Below are 20,303 nucleotides of genomic sequence, written 5' to 3'. Positions count from 1 at the left end.
AAAAGACAAGGCTCCCGGGTGGGAGGGTGGGAGGAAGAGAAGGGGAGGGAGAAGGTCTCTGGTGGGGACCATAGAGTCACCATCAGGACTTGGATCAAGGAGGTGGTGCCAGGGCAACACTAAGATGGCAGGTAACAGGCCACTTGGCTGGGAAGCAGGCCAGGCCAGGCCACCATTGCTGGGTTAGAATATCTGAGTACCTGCCCTGCTATAGTGCTCGAAACTTTTAATACACAGAAAGGCCTCCATGTTATTATTCAAAATAAAAGAGTGGGTTAGAAAAGCCCCAAACCAGGGACATGCTACTTCATACAGTGGGCTGGGATGTCTTACATCAATAATTAAGAAACACCTCTGGCTGGAGAGACTAAGAGAACTGACTGTTCTTCCAGAGGTCCTGAGTTCAATTCCCAGCAACCACACGGTGGCTCGCAACCATCTGTAATGGGATCCGAGGCCCTCTTCTGGTGTGTCTGAAGACAGTGTACTCATATACATAAATAAATCTTTAAAAAATAAAAAGAAACAAACACCTCCCTCCCTCCACCTCCAACAACACAACTGCAGGGCAACCTGATCTAGGTAATTGCTCACTGAGACTCTCTTCAGCCTGGTGACTGTGGATGGTGTCAATTGCGGATGGCTGGCACATGGGGTGGAGGAAGGAAGGGAAGTAGCAGTCAGGGTGAACTGGCTGATACTTTTAAGACTTGACTGTAGGTAAGAGAGACAAAGAAGGGAGTTGGAGAGTTGAAGGTAGAGTTTTGGGGGCTGGGGGTGCTGTATTTTGTAAGCACGGAGGAAGTGGTATGTGTGCTGGAGGTGAGAAGATGGACCTGCAGAAGCAGGATCCACAGCGGGAGCATAGCTTTGCTTTTTTGTGTTTGTTTTGTGTGCTGTATTGGGGGTTGCTGGGTGGTACATGGGCATGTTCATCTACATGCAGGTGCACATGTGGGTACATATGTATGGAGGCCAGAAGACACCCTGGGTTTCATTCTTCAGGGACCCTCAAGTTTTTAAAAACTGTTTATGTGTCTGGGGGCTGGGGGTGCTTGGGGAGGTGTAGGTGCCGCAGTAGGAGTGTAGAGGTCAGAGGACAGCTTGTCAGACCTGGGAGTCAGTTCTCTCACGCCTATCATGTGGTGACACTTGACTCTAATCCCAGTATTCAGGAGGCAGAGGCAGGCAGTAGTTTGAAGCCAACCTGGTCTACAGAGTAAGTTTCAGGACAGCCAGGGCTACAAGAAATCCTTCTTAAAAAATTAGAAACAAAACAAAATGCAAGTTGGTTCTTTCCTTCCACAAATGAGCCTTCTCACAGCCCTTTTAATTTTGAGACAAGATCTTTTACTGGCCTGCAGCTGGCCAAGTAGACTAGACTGTTCAGTGAGCCCCAGGGATCTGTGTTTACCTCCTCAGTGCTGGGACCACAACCAACTTTTTTTTTCAATCTATGTTCTAGGCGTTACAAGGCAAGACATTACCAATTGAGCATCTGTCTATCCTGCATCTATATTTTTATCATGACTGTTGTTGCCACAGAAGAGAGGATTCCATTAGTGAGTTGTTGCCAGGAAAGTGTCAGGGTCCAAAAATCCATAACAACCCAAGCAGTCACAAGAGTCCAGCAAAGCAAGATCTTTATTTGAATCAGGCAGCAAAAAACTGACCAATCAGGAACAACAGTACAGATTGGAAAGCTGTGTCTTTAAATGTTCATTTTTAGTATTTAAGCAGATGACAAAAAGATCCACTAGGGCCACAGAACATTGATTATGTTACTTAACTATGGCAGGGCAACTTGGCTGGCATTCATGTCTCAACTTGCCAACTAGAATGTCGGTTACCAAGGGAAGTCTTGGAAACTTAAAAACTTATTCCTATTCAAAATGGAAGTTTTATTCACAGTGGCTTTGGTATAGTTGGTTAGCCAACAGGTCTCTTTTACTTCCCTGAAATGAAAGCTATGTCTACCCTTGAACATGGTGGGGTAAAAGACAGTGAGAGGTGAGTGAAAGCCTGGTCAAGATTTAAGGGCACTTTGTGGGAAATGAGAAGAGATGCCGACTAGGAGAATGGAGAAAGGTGTGGGAGATGTGGTGAGGGCTGTAACCTGTGTAAGGGCCATTAGTGTATAGAAACAGAACAGGGCTTGTGATGACAGTTGGTTGGACTGCTCTGGGGTAGACATTTTGCTGGTGGGGGATGAAAGAAAATGTGTTGTTATGCTCTTGCTTAAACCCCTTTCAACACCACAGGTGGGCAAAATAGAACTGGCCTCTTCCTTATGCTCCATCACTCCCTAACTTGGTTCTCAACACTTTCCTACCTGGCCTTTGTCTTCTTTAAATCTGGCCAGCCCCAGTTTTTACTCATTCCACCCTCTTCCAGTCATCCTGCCCAATTTCCCTAAGTTACACTGGGAGGTTTTGCTTCTTTCTGAAAACTCCAAGTACCAACAGAAATGACGTTTGCCCCAAAGCCCCAATATTCCCCAGGAAAATTCGTTTCTCCTTCCCTATCAAACTATAATGGTTCATCATTTTCTTTTTCTGTTTTGGAGGGGTGACTTTGAGAAACGGTTTCTTTGTGTAACAGAGCCTGGATGTCCTGGAACTCGATTTGTAGAATGGGATAGCCTTGAACTAACAGAGCTCTAGGTGACTATGCCTCCTGAGTGTTGGGATTAAAGGTTGAACCATCACACCCTGCAAACCACCATTTGCTTAGTCCGTCATGAGAGAAGTTGCCTCACCCTGCATTGGCAAGCCCAGGGGCACAAATAATTTAGTGTGGGCAATCAATGATTTCCTCCTAACATTTAAGATTGAGTTAGAGGGCCACAGATGTAGGACTCTGTAGATTTGGGTCCAGAGCTAATGTTTTCTAAGCTCTTTGCCCAAGTCCAGGGCGGGCATAGAAACTAAGAGCAGATGGGTACAGTTGACAAGATAACAAGGTAAGGACAAGGGTGGAAGAAATGAGGCAGAAACAATCCTCTCAAACCTAGGGTTCTATGCAAGGCTGAAGGGAACATCTTGCAGCTGAGAACAGGGACATATTCCAATGCCATTACCAGGAATCACAGGGCAGTGCCCATAGCCACAGGCAGTTTCTGCTCTCTGCCCCTGAACCAGAAGACTCTGCTACTGCAACACCTCCATTATGCCTGTGCTAGAGCAGTGGTTTTCTTATCACTAGTTACCTGTGTGTCTGTCTGCCTGGGCCTGCCATCCCTAGGGCAGGGACTCTGTTTCCCTCATGTGTTACAGCTGTATATTGGATTTTTATTTTCACAGTTCACAAAATGATTCAATGTATCATTTCTTAGCAAACATTCTAAACTTTGTTTTGTCCTCAATTTTGCTACTATATTATTTTTCTAAGTTTGTGACAAAGACCAGATTAAGCAACCTAAACGGAGGATTAATTTTAGCAGAGGTGTCAGGAAGGGTGTGGCATAGCAGAGGTAAGCTTATATCCCTCCCAACCAACAGAAATTGGGAAGAAGAATGTAAGAAGAAGCCAGGACCTATCCCCAAGGATGCTCCCCTACTGACCCAATTCCTTCAGGCAGGTCTTCCCTTCCTGCTTCCTTCACCACCTTACAATAATGCCATCATATTATGAACCCATAAACCCCCACTCCTTATGCCAGAGTCCTCAGGCCCTAAATCATTTCTGCAAACGCCTTCAAAGACACTCCCTAGGCTTCCCTAGGTGTTTCTCAGTCAATCTAGTTGACAAGAATGCATTACTTTACAAAATTTTCACCAATTGGCTTTTTATATGACCTACCCTACCCCCACTGCCAAATTTCACAGGCTTTGAGTTTCTCCTAATTTGAGCTCAATATAAAGGATTTAGAGTATAACGATACTAGAAAGCCCCACCTCTTTTGGTTGGTGATATTGTAGGTCTTAATAGAAAACCTGTCCAATTGTCTTTACCTCTGAAATAGATATTTCCCAGGAAAGCGACTGGAGCAGCTTAATTTTTCTTTCCTTTTTTTCCTTTTATTGAAAACAGATTATTTTCTCATACAACGTATTTGATTATAGTTTTCCCTTCCTCTAGTCCTCCCAGTTCTTCCCCACCAACCCTGCCTTCTGGATACACCTCCTTTCTATCTTTCATTAGAAAAGAACAGGCTTCTAAGATAACCAAATGTGACTAAGTAAAATATAAGATAAAGCAAAAACCGTCATATCAAAGTCAGACAAGGCAACTAAACAGAAGGAAAAGGGCAGGCACAAGCACCAGAGACCCACTCACTCACACTACATAGTCACATAAAAACACTAAGCTACAAGCTGTAATATATATGTGGAGGGCCTAGCTCAGACCCACGAGGGCCCTGTGTTTGCTAATTCAGTCTGTGTGAAATCTTAATGTGCTTTGCTTAGAAACTCAGAGAGCATTGCTCTCCCTGTATCCTCCATTCTCTTGAGCTTGTACACACTTTCTGCCCCTTCCTCAGTAGGTTTCCCTGAACTCTGAGGGTAAGACATCCCATTTAGACTCTAACGTCTGGCTGTGGATTTCTTCCTCTGCTGGAGGAAGCTTTTCTGATGGTGACTGAATAAGACACTGATCTATGTATGAGTATAGCGGAGTATCATTAGGAGTTAATTGTTGACACTTTTTTCCCTTAAGACCAGTGGTATTGTTTTTAGCCTAGGTCTCTGGGCTATCTCGTCTATGTTTTTTGGTTACCCAAGCAGGGTCAAGTATAGGTTCCTTCTCATGGAGGGAGCCTTAAGTCAAATCAGACATTGGTGGTCTATTCCCACTTGATCTGTATCACCACGGAACAGTTTAATTTCAATGATGCCATTGGAAACACATCAGCCAGTCAGCAGTGCATCTCCTTCATTTCTATCTAGAATCTGACTCTTAAGAGTCAAGGACAGTGGTCCTCGGACTTCTGAGCTCCTATGAACCAACATTACTATTAAGATGCAGGTTGCTGGATTTATATTCTTCTAAGAATATCATGAAAAGCACCAAGCTTTAATTGATGCGGCATTATTTCATAAAAGTGCATAACATGCCCAAGTTATTGTGAGCACTACTAGCTAAATATCAAATATATTTGACTACAAAAACATTTTATTTGTAAACTTTTTATTTTAAAATGATAAAAGTATTTAACATTAGGCCTGACTTATCAGTGCTTTGCTGTGTTAGTTACTATTATGGCAACTATGGCAAAACACCCAACAGAGGAGTAAAGATTTACTTTCGTTACTGTTTCAGAGGGTCACTATCCATCATGGTGGAGAGGGAATGGCTGAGAATGCAGAGCGGCTCAGTCCTTAAGAGTAGGGGTGAGCATGGTTTAGTCTTATGGTAACTGGCAGGAAGCACAGAGACTAGACAGAAATCAGGGTCCTACCCTAATGATCTACAAACCAGGCTGATCTCCTAAAAACTCTAAGTCTTCAAAATAATAGTTTATGAACCTGGGGATCCACTGTTCAAAACATGAGCCTGTGGTAGTCATTTTAGAATCAAACAATCATATCTGTATTGTTTTTACTGGTGATTACCATGTTAGCCTTTCTTCTGGATTTTTTTTTTTCTATTCTTCCCTCAAGGTTTGCTGAACTCCTTTGTAGATTGGACTGTGCCCTTTGAAGATGACAGTTACAGGAGATTTGAGTGACTACTAATCTGATAAGGGATTCCAAGAACTCTGTCCTAGAAAGTAAGATGAAGAGATGGAGTGGGGTTGAAGGTTCATCCCGTGGGGCTCACCAACCTTGCTAGAAAGAAAGTACTAGGTGTAGGATGATTTAAAAGCCACAATAGATCAACACAAAGGTTTTTTTGGGTTCGATTCTGTGCATGTGTGCATGCAGTATGATCATATACACATGTGTGTGTCTGTAGAGGCCTGGTGTTGTCATCAGGTGTCTTTCTCAACTACACACTTTAGTTCTTGAATCTACATCTCTTGTTGAAACTGGAGCACAGTAAATGCCAGGAACCTCCTGTGTCTGTTGCCCAAGTGCTGGGATAATAGGATTATGCTACTATACCCAGCTTTGTAAGTGGATGCTGGGAAACCAACCTCAACTCCACATTTGAATGGCAACCATACTATTTATAGAGCCATCTCTCCAGCCAGATTTAATACTTTAGTGATGTGAAGAACTCCCAACCCCTGCCCCTTGTGCAATGTTTGGGACAGTGGTACAACATTTCTGGTGAAAACTGAGGAAAGGTTTATAGCTCTCACTTGGGTTTAAAAAAATATACATACATATATATATATACATATACATATGTATATATATATATATATATTTGAGAAAGCAACACAGAGGAAGGATAACCATGAGCACAGACGTTATCTGAAATTTCTAGAAATGTTAGCTAGGTGCTCAGCAAACATCTGTTCTCACAGCTGCCTTGCTGTCTTAAAAGTCATTCTGATCTCAGAGATAAGATCAATTTGATTCCGAAGTTCTATACCTGGCTCAGCTGGGTCAGAACTCTGGTTTAAGGCTCCAGTCAGCCAGTCAAGACTAGAAAGAATCCCTGCACTGATGTCTCAAGAGCCAGACTGAATCTGCGAGAGTTTTTGTAGTGGAATAACTAACCTCCCTAGGGATAGAAAGGCTATGTCTGGGAAGAGGGATATAAGCTATGATGTAACAACTGAGTAGTCAGAAAGCACCGGAGGAAACACTGTTGCCAGGGAACACAAAGGCTTTATCGTACCCTGCTGTGCAAAATCTTCTGCTTTTCCCTGTCTCCAACTCTCCTTTATAACCTACCTAGGGTCTGATCCCTGATCAGTTTCTAAAAAAAAAAAAAAAAAAACCCAACTCCAGCATTCTCCATGTTATTTTATGTCAAGTAGAAACCAAGAACTCAGGGTCCCACGATGTGACCCTAAGCAATTTCCTTACTATGCTACTAGTATTCTGTGAAATGGGTGGGCAATAGAAGCAACTGCCTGAGGAATGGACTCTGTGATAATGCCCTCAGCGAGGAAAGAAGGGAGGAGGGGGGCGTGAACAGACAATTTGAATGGAGTTGCTAAGGCGCCTTTCAACGTACTGGCAAATTCACTTCAGCCCACCCACTCCTCCCAGACCTCATATAAACTTCTTTCTCATTTAAATTGAAATTCCCCAATGTGGGAAAGTTAGTCCCCTTCTCGCGGTTACGCTCCGTCCCTTCCCCGGGCCCAATCTGTGGACAAGGTCTGTCGGTCGGTGCGGGATAGCGATGGCGGTCCCTGATGCAGTCTGTCCTCTGGCCGGCTTGGGCAGTGTCCCAACCTCCTGAGCTCGGACTCTGCGGCGCTGCCCTGCAGAGACGGCAGCAACACACTGCGGGATGCAGGGCGGTCGCCGCAGAGGTAACGGGGCAGGGCCCATGGCTGGCTCCGGGGATGGGTGCGGAATAACGGACGGCCGCACCGAGCCCGGTCCGCCCGACTTCTCCAGGTCTCCCTCCATTACCTCCCGAGCTCCTGAGACGACGGACCCACCGACCGCCGCGCCGCCGGCGACGGAATGCAGGCGTGGGGGAGCGGCGTTGGAAGCGCGCCTAGAGGCCCGGGAGGACCCACGTCCACGCGCGCCCCGGAGCCTGGCGCCGGGGACGCGCACGCTCTGACGTCACGCTCCGCTCGTCCAATGAGCTCAGGCTCTGCGGGGAGGCGCCGTTCCCGCCCTCGCCCGCCGCCCGTCGGCCGCTCGGGCCGCCCCCGGGGGAAGAGTCTGAGGAGGCGCGGGGCCGCGGCGGACTAAGGCGCCGCAAGGCAGCATCGGGCTGCGGACGCTCGGTTCGGGCCCAGGGAGCTGCTCATCTGCGACCGATGTCCTCAAGATGGAGGCGGCGGGGGCGACGGCGTGAGGAGGAGGAGGGCGGCGCGGAGAGCGCGGGAGCAGGCCGAGGGGCGGCGGGGGCGGCGGGATGGGGCTGCTGCTCATGATCTTGGCGTCGGCCGTGCTGGGCTCGTTCCTCACGCTGCTCACACAGTTCCTGCTGCTCTACCGCAGACAGCCCGAACCGCGGGCAGACGAGGCAGCCCGCGCGGGCGACGGCTTCCGCTACCTTAAGCCGGTGCCGGGCCTGCCCCTCAGGGAGTACCTCTATGGCGGCGGCGCCGAGGAGCCCGCTGCTGGGTCCTCCGAGGCCGGCGCCAGCACGACACCGACCCCCGACAGCCCGGCCCCGCCGACGCTGGAGACCTGCTACTTCCTCAACGCCACCATCCTGTTCCTGTTCCGGGAGCTGCGGGACACCGCGCTCGCCCGCCGCTGGGTCACCAAGAAGATCAAGGTGGAGTTCGAGGAGCTGCTGCAGACCAAGACGGCCGGCCGCCTGCTGGAGGGGCTGAGCCTGCGCGACGTGTTCCTGGGTGACACCGTGCCCTACATCAAGACCATCCGGCTGGTGCGGCCCGTGGTGGCTTCGGGCACCGGCGAGCCCGACGAACCCGACGGGGACGCTCTGCCCGCCACCTGCCCGGAGGAGCTGGCCTTTGAGGCGGAGGTGGAGTACAACGGCGGCTTCCACCTGGCCATCGACGTGGATCTAGTGTTCGGCAAGTCCGCCTACCTGTTCGTGAAGCTGTCGCGCGTGGTGGGTAGGCTGCGCTTCGTCCTCACCCGCGTGCCCTTCACCCACTGGTTCTTCTCCTTCGTGGAGGACCCGCTGATTGACTTCGAGGTGCGCTCCCAGTTCGAGGGGCGGCCCATGCCCCAGCTCACCTCCATCATCGTCAACCAGCTGAAGAAGATCATCAAGCGCAAGCACACCCTGCCCAGTTACAAGATCAGGTGAGACGCGGGGTCAGGGAAGCGGAGGCTGTTCGGGGAGGGTAGCCAGGGAAGGGCCAAGGCAGATTCCCAGCAGGACGCTGGCCTGCAGTTTGCTTCCACCTGGGCGGGAGGCCCCCAGGTAAAGAAAAGCAGGTAGTGGGCACTTCCGGTGCTGAGCTGGAGGCCTGACCTCCTTGTCCCTGGCCAGTCAGTCAGTGCCTCTCCTGAACCTGTTGAGACACACTTTTGAGTGGTTGCTGCAACCTGGGGCCAGCGGCCGTGTGCGTGCCTTTGCAGCGTCTGCTGCACCACGTGGAGAAGTTGTTCGTGGACATACTGCAGACTTGAAGGGCGTACTCACAGCCCGAGTGTGCCGGGCCGAGGCAGGGGTTATTATTACAGCCCCGGGTGTGCTCTGTGGCACGGGCCTTGGCAGCCCTCCGGGCAGAGGCAGGGGTTGTTGTAGAGGGATGTGACTTGGAGAAGTTGAGTCCCGTGCCTGGTGGTCTTCTCTGTGAATTTGTGCTAACTGTCATCTGCCCTTGGGAAGTAGATTCCGCACAGACAGACCCAGACTCTACTTCTCAGGTGTCTACTCCCTGTGGCTGTTCCTTAACCCAGTGCTCCCAGTCACCTTGGGGGCAGTATTTTAAAGACAGTGATTTGGAGTTTTATTAAAGTTCCTCAGTATCTGGTGACCTACTTTCGATTAATGCATGAGTTTCCTTTTGCTGACATGGAAGTGGAAGGGGAAATGAGTATTTTGGAGGATTAGAGGTTTTATATGTGGGACTTGGAAGGCTTGTTGGAGTAGAGAGGCTCATGTTTCTTTTAAAACGACCAACCTCTCTTTCTATCCTCCTTTAACTTTGTGTTCATTAAATAGAACATTTTGGATTTTGTTGGTTAATGAGAAATTATAGTCTAGTATTGCCTTGCAATGCTATTGCTCCTTAGTGGAGATTGAATATCCCTGGGAATTCTTTTCTCCCACAGTCTCAAGGCACATAAAGCAGAAGCAGTGCAGATTTGGGGCAGAGTTTTGATTTGTGGATCTTGGACTTTACCAGTTACGTTTTGTTGGACTGATAGAATAAACAACAGTTTAAACTTTGGGGTGCAAGAGAACTGCTGTGCGGGGCACATATTTCCATTTTCCATCCTTCACTCTGCAGGATTTCTAGTTCTGCAAAGCAAATGCAGTCTATGAAACCTACTTTCACAGGACTACATTCGAGTTGTAGATTTTAAGCAATGATGTATTTATAGCAGTGTGTTGGTCAGAACATCATAATAAACAAAGGTTGTTACAAATTTTGATAATCACAGCTCTTGATCAATCAGAAACCACTGCAGAGTGCATCACTCAATATGTAGAGTTTTTATACATTTATTATATTCACTATCCTCAGTGCTCAAGACTCAATACTAATCAGAAATAAATACTGCCTCCACCTTCATTAAGTTCAGAGTTTAGTGAGAATTGATTATTATCTACTTAATAACATTTAAACTCAGGTGGAGTTGATAGAAGGTTGAAATTACTAGAAAGCTGCTTTTGGGTTAGTAAATGGAAACTAGAAATGTGGGGATGGAAACACTGGCTGAGGAAGTGCTAGCATGTCTTGTTTGCTCATCTCCTTCTCCAGAGGTGTGCTACACGGGTGATAGTGTGGGCCTGACTTCAGACAAGAGAATGGATTTTATAATGCATCTCAGACATATCATCATTCTCACAAAGAGAAAGCAGCTAGTATCAATCCTGTTTTATTGTTGAAGGAATGAAGCACATGGTTGTTAAATAACCTGCTTAAGTCACTCAAGCAGTCAAGTGGTGAAACTCAGCTTGGGTAAAGTGAGGCTGCCTTTTTAATTTTTTTGTAACTGAAGGAATTTATTTCAACTCCATTTTTTTTTTATTTTTGGACTGGGATTTATCCATCCATAAATGCTTATTGATTTAAATTTTTGCTTTCCTGTTTGCAAAAAAAAAAAAACCCTTATAAATCATTCTGATGAAGAAATGAATCTTCTGATGAAAACTACACAAAAAAGTTTCTTTAGCTTTTAGAATTAAAAATAACATCTTACACAGCCCAAACCTTTAACCCCAAAGCCAGAATGAAGTCCCTTAAGTGCATGAGAATGATTCCATTTAATTATCTTGATTATTAGTAATGCAAAAAAAAATTATAATGTCTCCTAAAGCAGTACAGACTAGGAAATGGGGGAGGCTGTCTACTCTGGGAGCACAAAGTTGTTGATAATTGTTAACATCACCACCGATGGTGCTCTGATAGAACCTGGAGCCTGCTAAGAAAGCAGTCTGATACTGGTTTCACCCCTAGCAAATCCACCCCCACCTTTTTCTGGTTACTAAATGATTTTTTTCAAAGTATTACAACAGTAAGTTAGATATCATTCCAAATTAACCTAGAACTCTGAGTAAACTGTAGCTATAAAACTTCCTGACTTAAACTGGAAAATTGAAGAGGATCTTTTTTTTTTAAGGCTAAACCTTTTTGGGTAACAACTCTGTTCAACATTTCTTTTTCAGTCCTCCAGATTGTGTTTATCCACTTGAACATCTAATCTTCTTAGTAAGAGCTAAAATAGTAAAAGAAAATTATACTAAGTCTCTGGGCTCTTTGCTGCTTTAATCGTTATGTAACAATTGTCTTGTTGGTGACAACTGTTGTCGCCTCTTTCTAAACTCCTGTATTCCCTTTTCATATTGCTAAAATGAAGTAGGCTTTTACAACTAACTGCCAGGTCCTAGACTTTGTCCTAGAAATAGTCAAGCTTCCTAAGGACTCATGATAAATGCTTAAATTTAACAACTAAAGCACTCATTTATAAAACACTAGATTTTAAGAATGAATTGTAATATGTTGAAGAAATGTTCTCTGTTGTACTGAAGTTAGGAGTTCCTTTACTTAGCCTCATTGCTTTCATCTTTTTCCCCCCGTAAAATGTGTATTTAAAAATTGTGCATAACATAGAAATTTTTTTTTTAAAGATTTATTTTATTTATTATATATATAAGTACACTGTAGCTGTCTTCAGATACACCAGAAGAGGGCATCGGATCTCCTTACAGATGGTTGTGAGCCACCATGTGGTTGCTGGGAATTGAACTCATGACCTCTGGAAGAGCAGTCGGGTGCTCTTAACTGCTGAGCCATCTCTCCAGCCCGATAGAAATATTTTTAAAACTTTCAAATTAGTCTTTATCACTGCACCAATCTCTCATACATGGAGAGTCTCTCTTCACTGTGAAGTCTGAGTTATAGTTGTGGGGTGGCAGGGCAGGGATATCTAGGGTTTAGGAGTCACATATTTGAGATTCTTATTAATGTATCCGCTTTTAAAGCAATGGTCCTCAATTTCCTGAGGCTGTAACCCTTTAATACAGTTCCTCATGTTGTAGTGACCCCAACCATAAATTTATTTTCATTGCTAATTTATAAATGTAATTTTGCTACTGCTGTGAATTGTAGTGCAGATATCTGTGTTTTCCAATGATCTTAGAAGACTTGGTAAAAGGGTTGTTTAAGATAACTCCCCCTGTTTTAGGGTGTTGTCCTGTAGCACTGGTTACTCGTGGGAAGGGCAAATTCAGATTGCAAGCGCTGTTTATTTGACCTGTACTGGTTTCCCAATGCTAAAAGGTGAGAGATTTTACTTGAAGTCAATTTCTGGCTTCTGAATTTTATTTCCATATTTGCATTATACGTGACAACAAACAAAAGAAACTGTAGTGGCAGCTTTGGGGTAAAACCGTAAGGCTTATCCTGTACTTGAGAGTCCTACCCATCTGCCTCATTGAACTGGTCCCTGATTGACTTGGAATCATGTGCATTTGAGGCCTGGAGTGGTTGCTGATGACTTAATGGCCGGTGATTGTTTTACTCTTTTTAAACTTTATATTTTTGAAAGAACTGCCATTGAGCAAATTTATTTATAATAGAATCTATATAATGTTGAATTTTAAAAAGTCATCCTGCCACAACTTAAAAATAAAAATCTTGAAATATTTCCACTTGGCTTGTTGAGTGGTAGTTGAAAATGGTAGGGTCTGCCTTTTGTTTGGAAAACAGTTTGTTTGAGTGGATTTGGTCAGTAATTAACAATTCTTGGGTACAAAAGAGGAAACAGTCACTTGATTGGCATTGTATTTGAGTTTATTGAATATGGAACATGTAGGGAAATCATTTATAGGTATTTATGGGTGTAGAATAATTTTTGAGCATTAGTTTTTGTTGTAACTAATTGTTTTTTCTGTCTTTTTATTACTGTAAACATCCTGAAAATGTGTTCGTAGGAATTTTTATATATTCTCCGTGACTTGAAAGCAAAGACCACACTGTATTATCCTGCTAAGGTTGAGGGACAGGACAATAGCACCATTATATTAATGTGCACACCATTGATTTCCAAGAACTAAATTAGGCTTGGTCTGTCAAGCCTCCTACTTTATAATGTAGTTTATACATAATTTATTTCTTGGTCTGATGAGACGAAGAAGAGCATTTGTTCTTAATGTCAGTTATATTTAAAAGTTTTTTCCTGATTATTTGAGGCAAAGATGATTTTTAAGTAATATTCTCTTAGAAACTTCCAAAGTAAATTCACACACACACTCTCTCTCTCTCTCTCTCTCTCTCTCTCTCTCTCTCTCTCTCTCACCACACACACAAACAAAACAAAACTGACACAACTGTTTGGGAGATGTATTGTACTTAACTCTTTCTTACTTTTTTGTGTGTACATAGATAACCTTAAAATTGTATGTTCTCTTTAAGGTGAGTACTAAAATCTTTAGTGGCAGTAGTAATGGTTCACTTTACTTACTAATATTACTAGGAATGTAACTAACTGTTCATACATCCATATGCTAGAAACAATGGCATTGGTGTGTCATTCTAGCTATTCTCAAGTAATGATGTAATATAATAGCTGATTTTATCTGCTGTGCTTTTTTCTTACATTAAGGCTTAGAGGAAATATGTTTTCATGTCTCTTTGTAAATGGAATTTCAAGATCATTTTCTCAGAGATGAATCACGAAGCCGTTTTAGAAAGTCATTTATTTTTCAGTAAGTGCTGATTGCATACTGCGTATATCTAGGTTTTTACTGGGTATGGTGGTGATAAAAATAGTCATAAGGAATTCATGCTGCCACACTGTTTGTTTTCTAGGACAAACAAATAATTAAATTAATAAATAGTGACATTTTGATATACCTAAGACTTCAGTTTGTGAGGAACACAAACAGATCAATATCTCTGCTTAAGCAATCAGATGATTACTTACTTATATATAGTATAGTATGTCTAGGGAAAAACATTATATATAGGCCTCAGTACTACTCACTTCCACAAATCCACTGCAAAGAGTAACACTAGAGTTAAGTGTTCTCTGGTTTAATGATAGTTTTACTTCTGGTACATTGGGTTTCCTGAAGATGCTATTGTTATAGAAATGCATTGATAAATCTGCTTTAGAAATCTGAGGGTAAAAGTGTATGAGGAAGAAGTTAAGCTTTAATCAGTAATGTATGTGTGTGTGTATTTGGCTTTGTCAGAGAACCACAGTTTATTCCTGAAATAAAGCATATCATATTGGAGGAGTGTTTGGATCTGACATTTAGTATTGATGTGAAGTATTAACTAGCAGTTTATTAGATAAGCTGGACAATAAAATAACTTTCCTATAGGTGTCCGCAGGCACTCTAAGCAGTCCACACACTTGCTATCTCTCTCCCAAGCAAGAGAGACATCTTGTTTTTATGGACACAGAAACTCAGGTTTAGAAGGGATTGATGGCTTTCTCAGAGTCCCAAATAAACAAACGAAGTAATAGGAAGCCTCCAGGAATCCCAGGTCACATGCAGTTCCGGTAGCAATAAACAGTCATTACTCCAAGCACAGAGGGCTGCGAGGCCTGTGCTGCTTTCAGACCTGTAAGCTTCGATACCTTTGTATTCTTAAATTTTAAAAGAAGGTGATGGAACTCTCTGCACCTGAAAATTCTGAACTAGTCACTGCCTGGCTTTGTTCAGATCTTTACCCTCAAAAAACAAAGAAAAAAATAATGATTCTAGCTTTCTACAAAACAAAACAAAATGCTTCTCAGATTTTTAAAGGGTCTTTTTAGTTTTGTTTTATGGAAAGCTAATGAGGGCTGTGGATAATTTCTACAGAAAAATAGAAGAATAAATTTTTGTTTAAGTTCATGAAATTAATTACCTTGAAACATATGTAGGGTTTTAAGACGTCAGGCTGAAAAGTAAACGCTGACAGAAGATGATTTTGTTGCCATAAACTCAACTAATACTAATAAGCTGGCACAGAGCTGACACTTCACAGTCTAGCTTACCTTTTGTAATGCTCCCAAGAGTGTGTGGCTCAGGCATTTCTAAACAGACTTCTGTAGAACACAGTGCTGTCTCTCCCCCTCTCCCTTTCTCTTTCCTCCACTCCTCCCCCACACCCACTATCTTTCTCTGTCTCTCTCTTACCTCTTGGTGAGATTTCTCTAGCTTGTTTGAGGCATCTGATGCAATGATAGTTCAACACAAATATGATGCCATTAACTTTATTCTACAAATCTCATTGGGTAAGTGCTGAATTTTTTTTTTTTTTACAGTATTTTGCCAGTCTTTTACGGGTATCCAGATAGTGTTGAGTAGTTAAAAACCTATCCCTGCTATTCCCAGGAGTATATGTAAATAATCCAAGGTGCAGTTGTTTCGTGCACTGAGTGTAGATGCCTCTCAGTTCTTTCTCCACCTTCCTCTCTACACCTGCCCTCTCCTGTTGCTTCCTTAATAGCAAAGTGAGGTAGAAATGTGACTCCCAGGTGTATTTGCAACTAACTAGGTATCCCTCCCACAGTATGTGTGGATCCAATTCTTCCTCCTTATCCCTTTATAAAAAAAATAAAATAAAATAACTTAAGCAGTCTTTAATGAGCTTCTAATGTTCCTGCATCTCCTTAGATGTTTCCTTGTATTTGCCCTTCTTTCCTGCTTATTGAGACTTGGCTTTCCTCTCCAGGATCTCCCCCCAACCCCCTTGGCATTTATCCAGCTTTAGCTTGGTGATGACCACGTGGACAGTTATGCCATTAGGCTTTTCTTGCTGTGTTTGCTCATGTAGATGACATATTCTTCCTATACACCTGGCCTTAGTAATTTCCTCAGACAACCTGAACTTCATCATCCTTTCTGTTGGACATAGATTAAACATTACACTTCTGTTTCAGCTCTTTGGAAGAGGGGAAGACATGATCTCTCCTAGAATGTCTTTGTTTTTCTTTGGAGTTCTTAAACAGAATATATGGAGTATATTTAACCCCACCCCCTTTTAAGGAGGGTGTATGTGTGTCTGTCTACACATGCATGCACATGTGCGTTCATATGCCTGTGCATGAGCAGTCTAGAGTTTGGTGTTGGGTTTCTGACTCAGTTGCTCTCCACTTTATTCTTAGAGACGAGTTCTCTTGCTGAACTTAAAACTTGTGACACAGCTAGATTGGCTGGCCACCAGCTCTGGGGGCTGTCTTGTCTCTGCCTTCTAGCTCCAGGATTACAGGCCCATGGTGTCTTATCTGTGGTTCCAGGGGATCAAACTCATTTCCCCATGCTTGCACCAACTGAGCAATCATTTCATCTCTAACTTACTTTTTTCTTAATGGTTAAAGATTATTGTTGACTGATTTATAAACAGATATTTTTGTATAGTTTCTCAAGACATGTGCCTCCTCTCCCTGCACTGTTCTACAGACATCAGTCTGTTACAAGGACTTGGTGTCAATCCTAGTCCTATACTGGGTACTAGTTCCTCTTTTCTACACAATGAAAAGACAAATATGGGTGTTTTTGCAGCCTTCTCTACATTCCAAAAGCCTTGGTTTTTAATTTTACATTCCTAAAAATGTCAATATTGATTAACTGTAGATCATTCTTTCCTTGAACTGATATAGAATAACAAAATTTATTTTCATTAGTCTAGCACGTAATTGTCAATTTTTGCGAAATCAGCAGAATGTTTTAGAACACATTTCGCTTTCTTCTGTGGTCAGCGCATTGGCACCAGAAATTCTTCATGTGGGAAGAGTAAAGCTGATTCTATGGTGAGTGGGATATTGAAATAGCTGGGCTCTGATTTGCTTTAGCAATATAGCTGGAAAACCTCTCTCTCCCCAACATAATTAGTTCTTGTGTACTTAAAAATACTGTGGCTGCTGTAGTAAAAGTGAGCCAGGAGGCTTATCCTTTTGCATGAAATACTGTCTTCATTGCTCTTCTATTGCTATGATAAGACAGCATATCCAGAGGCTTACAGTTTCAGAGGGTTAGAGTCCATGACCATCATGTCAGGGAGCATGGCACACATGGCATTGAAGCAGTAGCTGAGAGCTCATGTTGTTTCATGACCAGGTACACAACCACATGGCCCAAGAACACATTTACTCCAACAAGATCAGACTTCCTGTTCTTTCCCAAATAATTCTACTAACTGGAAACCAAGTATTCAAAATATGAGCCTATGGAGTCCATTCTCACTGAAAGCACCACAAGTTCTTAACTTATTTACTAGAGTCATTGCTGTTGACTAGTTGAATGGGCAATTGTGGCTTAGGAATGATATTAAAGGAAGGATGCTGCTCCTAGGGTCAAATCTGTAATTACCTCTATGACCTACAGTTATGTGACTACAAGTTTTTGCTGGAAAGTTTTTTATAGCAGTAGTAACTCTGCCTTACACATTTGTAATCCTAGGACTTGGGAGATGGAGGAGGAGGAAGCCATCCTCAGCTACATTGTGAGTCTAAGCCACATGAGTCCATGTTCAAAAACAAGCAAACCATAGGGAGCATGAATGAGCTGATCTTTTCATCAGAGACAGAGACACTGGCACCAACTCTGCAGTATTAAGGACCAGAAATCTCTATCTTGAAAATTAACATTATGCTCTGTTCTTAGACAACTTAGGCGTGTAGATAAAAGTATATAGCAAATTACAAGTCTAGTGTTTGTGTTGTAGGCTAATGTTTTGTCTGTTTCACAAATGTGTTTTTTAAAGTTGCCCCCCACTTGTGCGTGCGTGTGTGTGTGTGCGTGCGTGCGTGTGTTGAAGGTCAAAGGACAATGTCCATACTATTATTCACCTTCCACTTTGTTTTGAGGTAGTCTCTTATTTGTCAAGCTAGCTGGCCTGCCAGCTTCAAGGATTCTTTTGTCTGTGCCTCCCATCTCACCATAGGAACATGGAATTATAGACAAGTGCTACTGTATCCAGCTTTACATGAGGGCTGGAGAACAAAACTTGGGTCCTCACCCTTGCGTGGAAGTGTTTTACTCACTAAACCATTTCCTCTCCTGTTCCCTGTAGGAGTTTGTCATACAGATTAGTTACAGTAACACTCAGTATGAAGGATGATTATAGTTGCTGGCTACATATAGTCTTACCTTAGTCATTTGGTAAAGTAAGTTAACTCTTTCAGGTCTTCCAGTTCTCTGTGATTTGCTAGAGTAAGGTATTCTTACACAATTGAATGAAAATGATTTTTAGAAGGCACTGAAAGTCTCTTGTTCTTACTGTTGTTGACAGATAGAACTCTTCTGTAAGGTTTAGCACTTCAGTATTTGGAAAGATTATTTATTCTTTTTTTGAGACAGGGTTTGTCTGTAGCCCTGACTGTCTAGAACTCTAGATCAGGCTTAAACTCAGATCTGCCTATTCCTGCTTCCCAAGCGCTGGGACTAAAGGCGCGCTCCATCACTACCTGGCAACTTTTTTATTTTTAAGCAGGTCATAGTAGCAAACTTTTGATATGGAGGAACTAAGCTAAATATGTGCAGTAAAGTATTTCCTTTTGTTTACTAATGTTGGGGTGATAAGGAGTATAAAGTTCAGATATTTGGGGATGAATAAAGAGAAAAAATTGATGATCATAATTTGTAATAAACTTTACTAAGCACAGCATATCTACATTATACCTTTTTAAAAGTAAATTACTAAAATATCTAAATACTTTAAAATCTGAAAAAAACAATTAAGTAAATCACTCAAAACTTGAACTTTTTAATAATTTTAAGAATTAGGGTTTGAACTTGAATCTGAGAGTCTTTGGGATTATGAGAAGTTATTGAACCAGAGTCTGTGGTAATAATTGTTGGAACTTAGGAAATATCTGTGTTCTTAAGGTTTTTCTTGAAAAGAAACAGCCTTTCTCTCTGAAATAGTAGCATTAACAGATATGGAATTTGTGTTCTGGTTTAGTTTATTCTAGGACAAACCATGCTGCTTATAGTTTCTGACACCAATTAAAAGAAAATCTAGATTTTAAGGTTGAGAGAGGAAAAGAATTATGTGAATATATGATTTAGCAATTGCTTCCCTGTTCTGTAGGCTGAACTTCTCTTAGAATAGACTTCATGTAGATTTCTCAAAGGATAGACGGGCATAGTCCTTAATCTTATAAGTATTGTTTTATTACTTACTACTTGAATGTGATTCTTTTAAACAGACATAGAGATAAACAGACAGAAGTATAGGTAATGTTAAAATCAGTTATACTTCAGAAAGCATTTTGCTTTTACTTAAGAGAGAACAACTGAAAAGCTAGACAGTTAGAACCTTTGCGTATAATTTCTTCCTCCTTGCTCTATTCAAATCTCTCTGCCTTCCAGTGGAGTAATGGCTTATTTTCTGTCTTGATGTGCCCAGACAAACTTTATATAGTCATACGTTATAGCCCCTGCCTTTCCACAGTTGGGAGGTGATAACATTACTTTAGGTTGTTTTCTCTCCCCCATTCCACAAGAGTTCGGTTTATTCAATAAAATTTAGTACCTTTTCAGGGGTACTGTACAGTCCAGAAGTAATTTGTGGTAGAAGGACTAAATCAAAATAGTCCCCTCTTTGAAGTATTTTTTGTTTTGTTTTGTTTTTAAATCTAGTAGTGAGAAACAATGTAATGAGGTTAAGTACCTGTCTAGTGCAAGCATGAGGACTTGAGTTGGGATCCCTGACATCCATGTAAAAGCTGAAGTATTCAAGTACTTGTAATTCCAGTTCTGACCATGGGGTGTGTGGACAGGACTGGGAAAAGGGGATCTTCATTAGTTAGCTTACCCTTACTGAGTCAATGAGTTCCAGATCTGGTGAGTCCCTCCACCTTATCTTTTCAGACAGTGTCTCTCACTCAGTAGATCTGCAACTCATTGATGACTCAGCAGTTAAGAACATTGTTTTTCAGAGGACCATGGTTTGATTCTCAGCACCCATAGTGGCTCACAACTGTCTGTAATTCTAGTTCCAGTGCATCTGATCCAGGCCCTCGCTGGTCTCAACAGGCATTAGGCAAATGCCTGATAGACCTACATGAAGACAAAATATCCATACACATAAAATAAAATGAAACGACTGAAAAAGTAAGGTGGGGTTTGATAGAAGACACCTAACATTGACCTCTGGTTGCCACAGTCGTGTATACCTGTAC

The 20,303-nt window shown here is 42.6% G+C and overlaps 1 protein-coding gene and 1 long non-coding RNA gene across 3 annotated transcripts in view; one reads left to right on the top strand and one right to left on the bottom strand.

Annotated features, from left to right (window-relative positions):
* Window positions 1-7,617, bottom strand: part of LOC134485265 (uncharacterized) — a 36,463-nt gene extending 28,846 nt beyond the window's left edge. Inside the window, exon 1 of the long non-coding RNA XR_010063326.1 lies at window positions 7,482-7,617. This is a non-coding gene — a long non-coding RNA (uncharacterized LOC134485265). The remainder of the gene's footprint in view (window positions 1-7,481) is intronic.
* Window positions 7,618-7,691: 74 nt separating this feature from the next.
* Pdzd8 (PDZ domain containing 8) overlaps window positions 7,692-20,303 on the top strand; it is a 57,620-nt gene continuing 45,008 nt past the window's right edge. The window contains exon 1 of one of the 2 annotated variants that reach the window (XM_039110347.2): window positions 7,692-8,807. In XM_039110347.2, coding sequence (XP_038966275.1) covers window positions 7,939-8,807 — 869 coding nt within the window. In that variant the 5' untranslated portion in view covers window positions 7,692-7,938. The remainder of the gene's footprint in view (window positions 8,808-20,303) is intronic. The other variant, NM_001107446.1, reaches the window with a different exon arrangement.

The sequence above is a fragment of the Rattus norvegicus genome, chromosome 1 (genome assembly GCF_036323735.1).
Source record: "Rattus norvegicus strain BN/NHsdMcwi chromosome 1, GRCr8, whole genome shotgun sequence".
Lineage (NCBI taxonomy): Eukaryota > Metazoa > Chordata > Mammalia > Rodentia > Muridae > Rattus > Rattus norvegicus.
The sequence above is the reverse complement of the archived record's forward strand: the minus strand, read 5'-3'. Positions and strand labels throughout refer to the sequence as shown.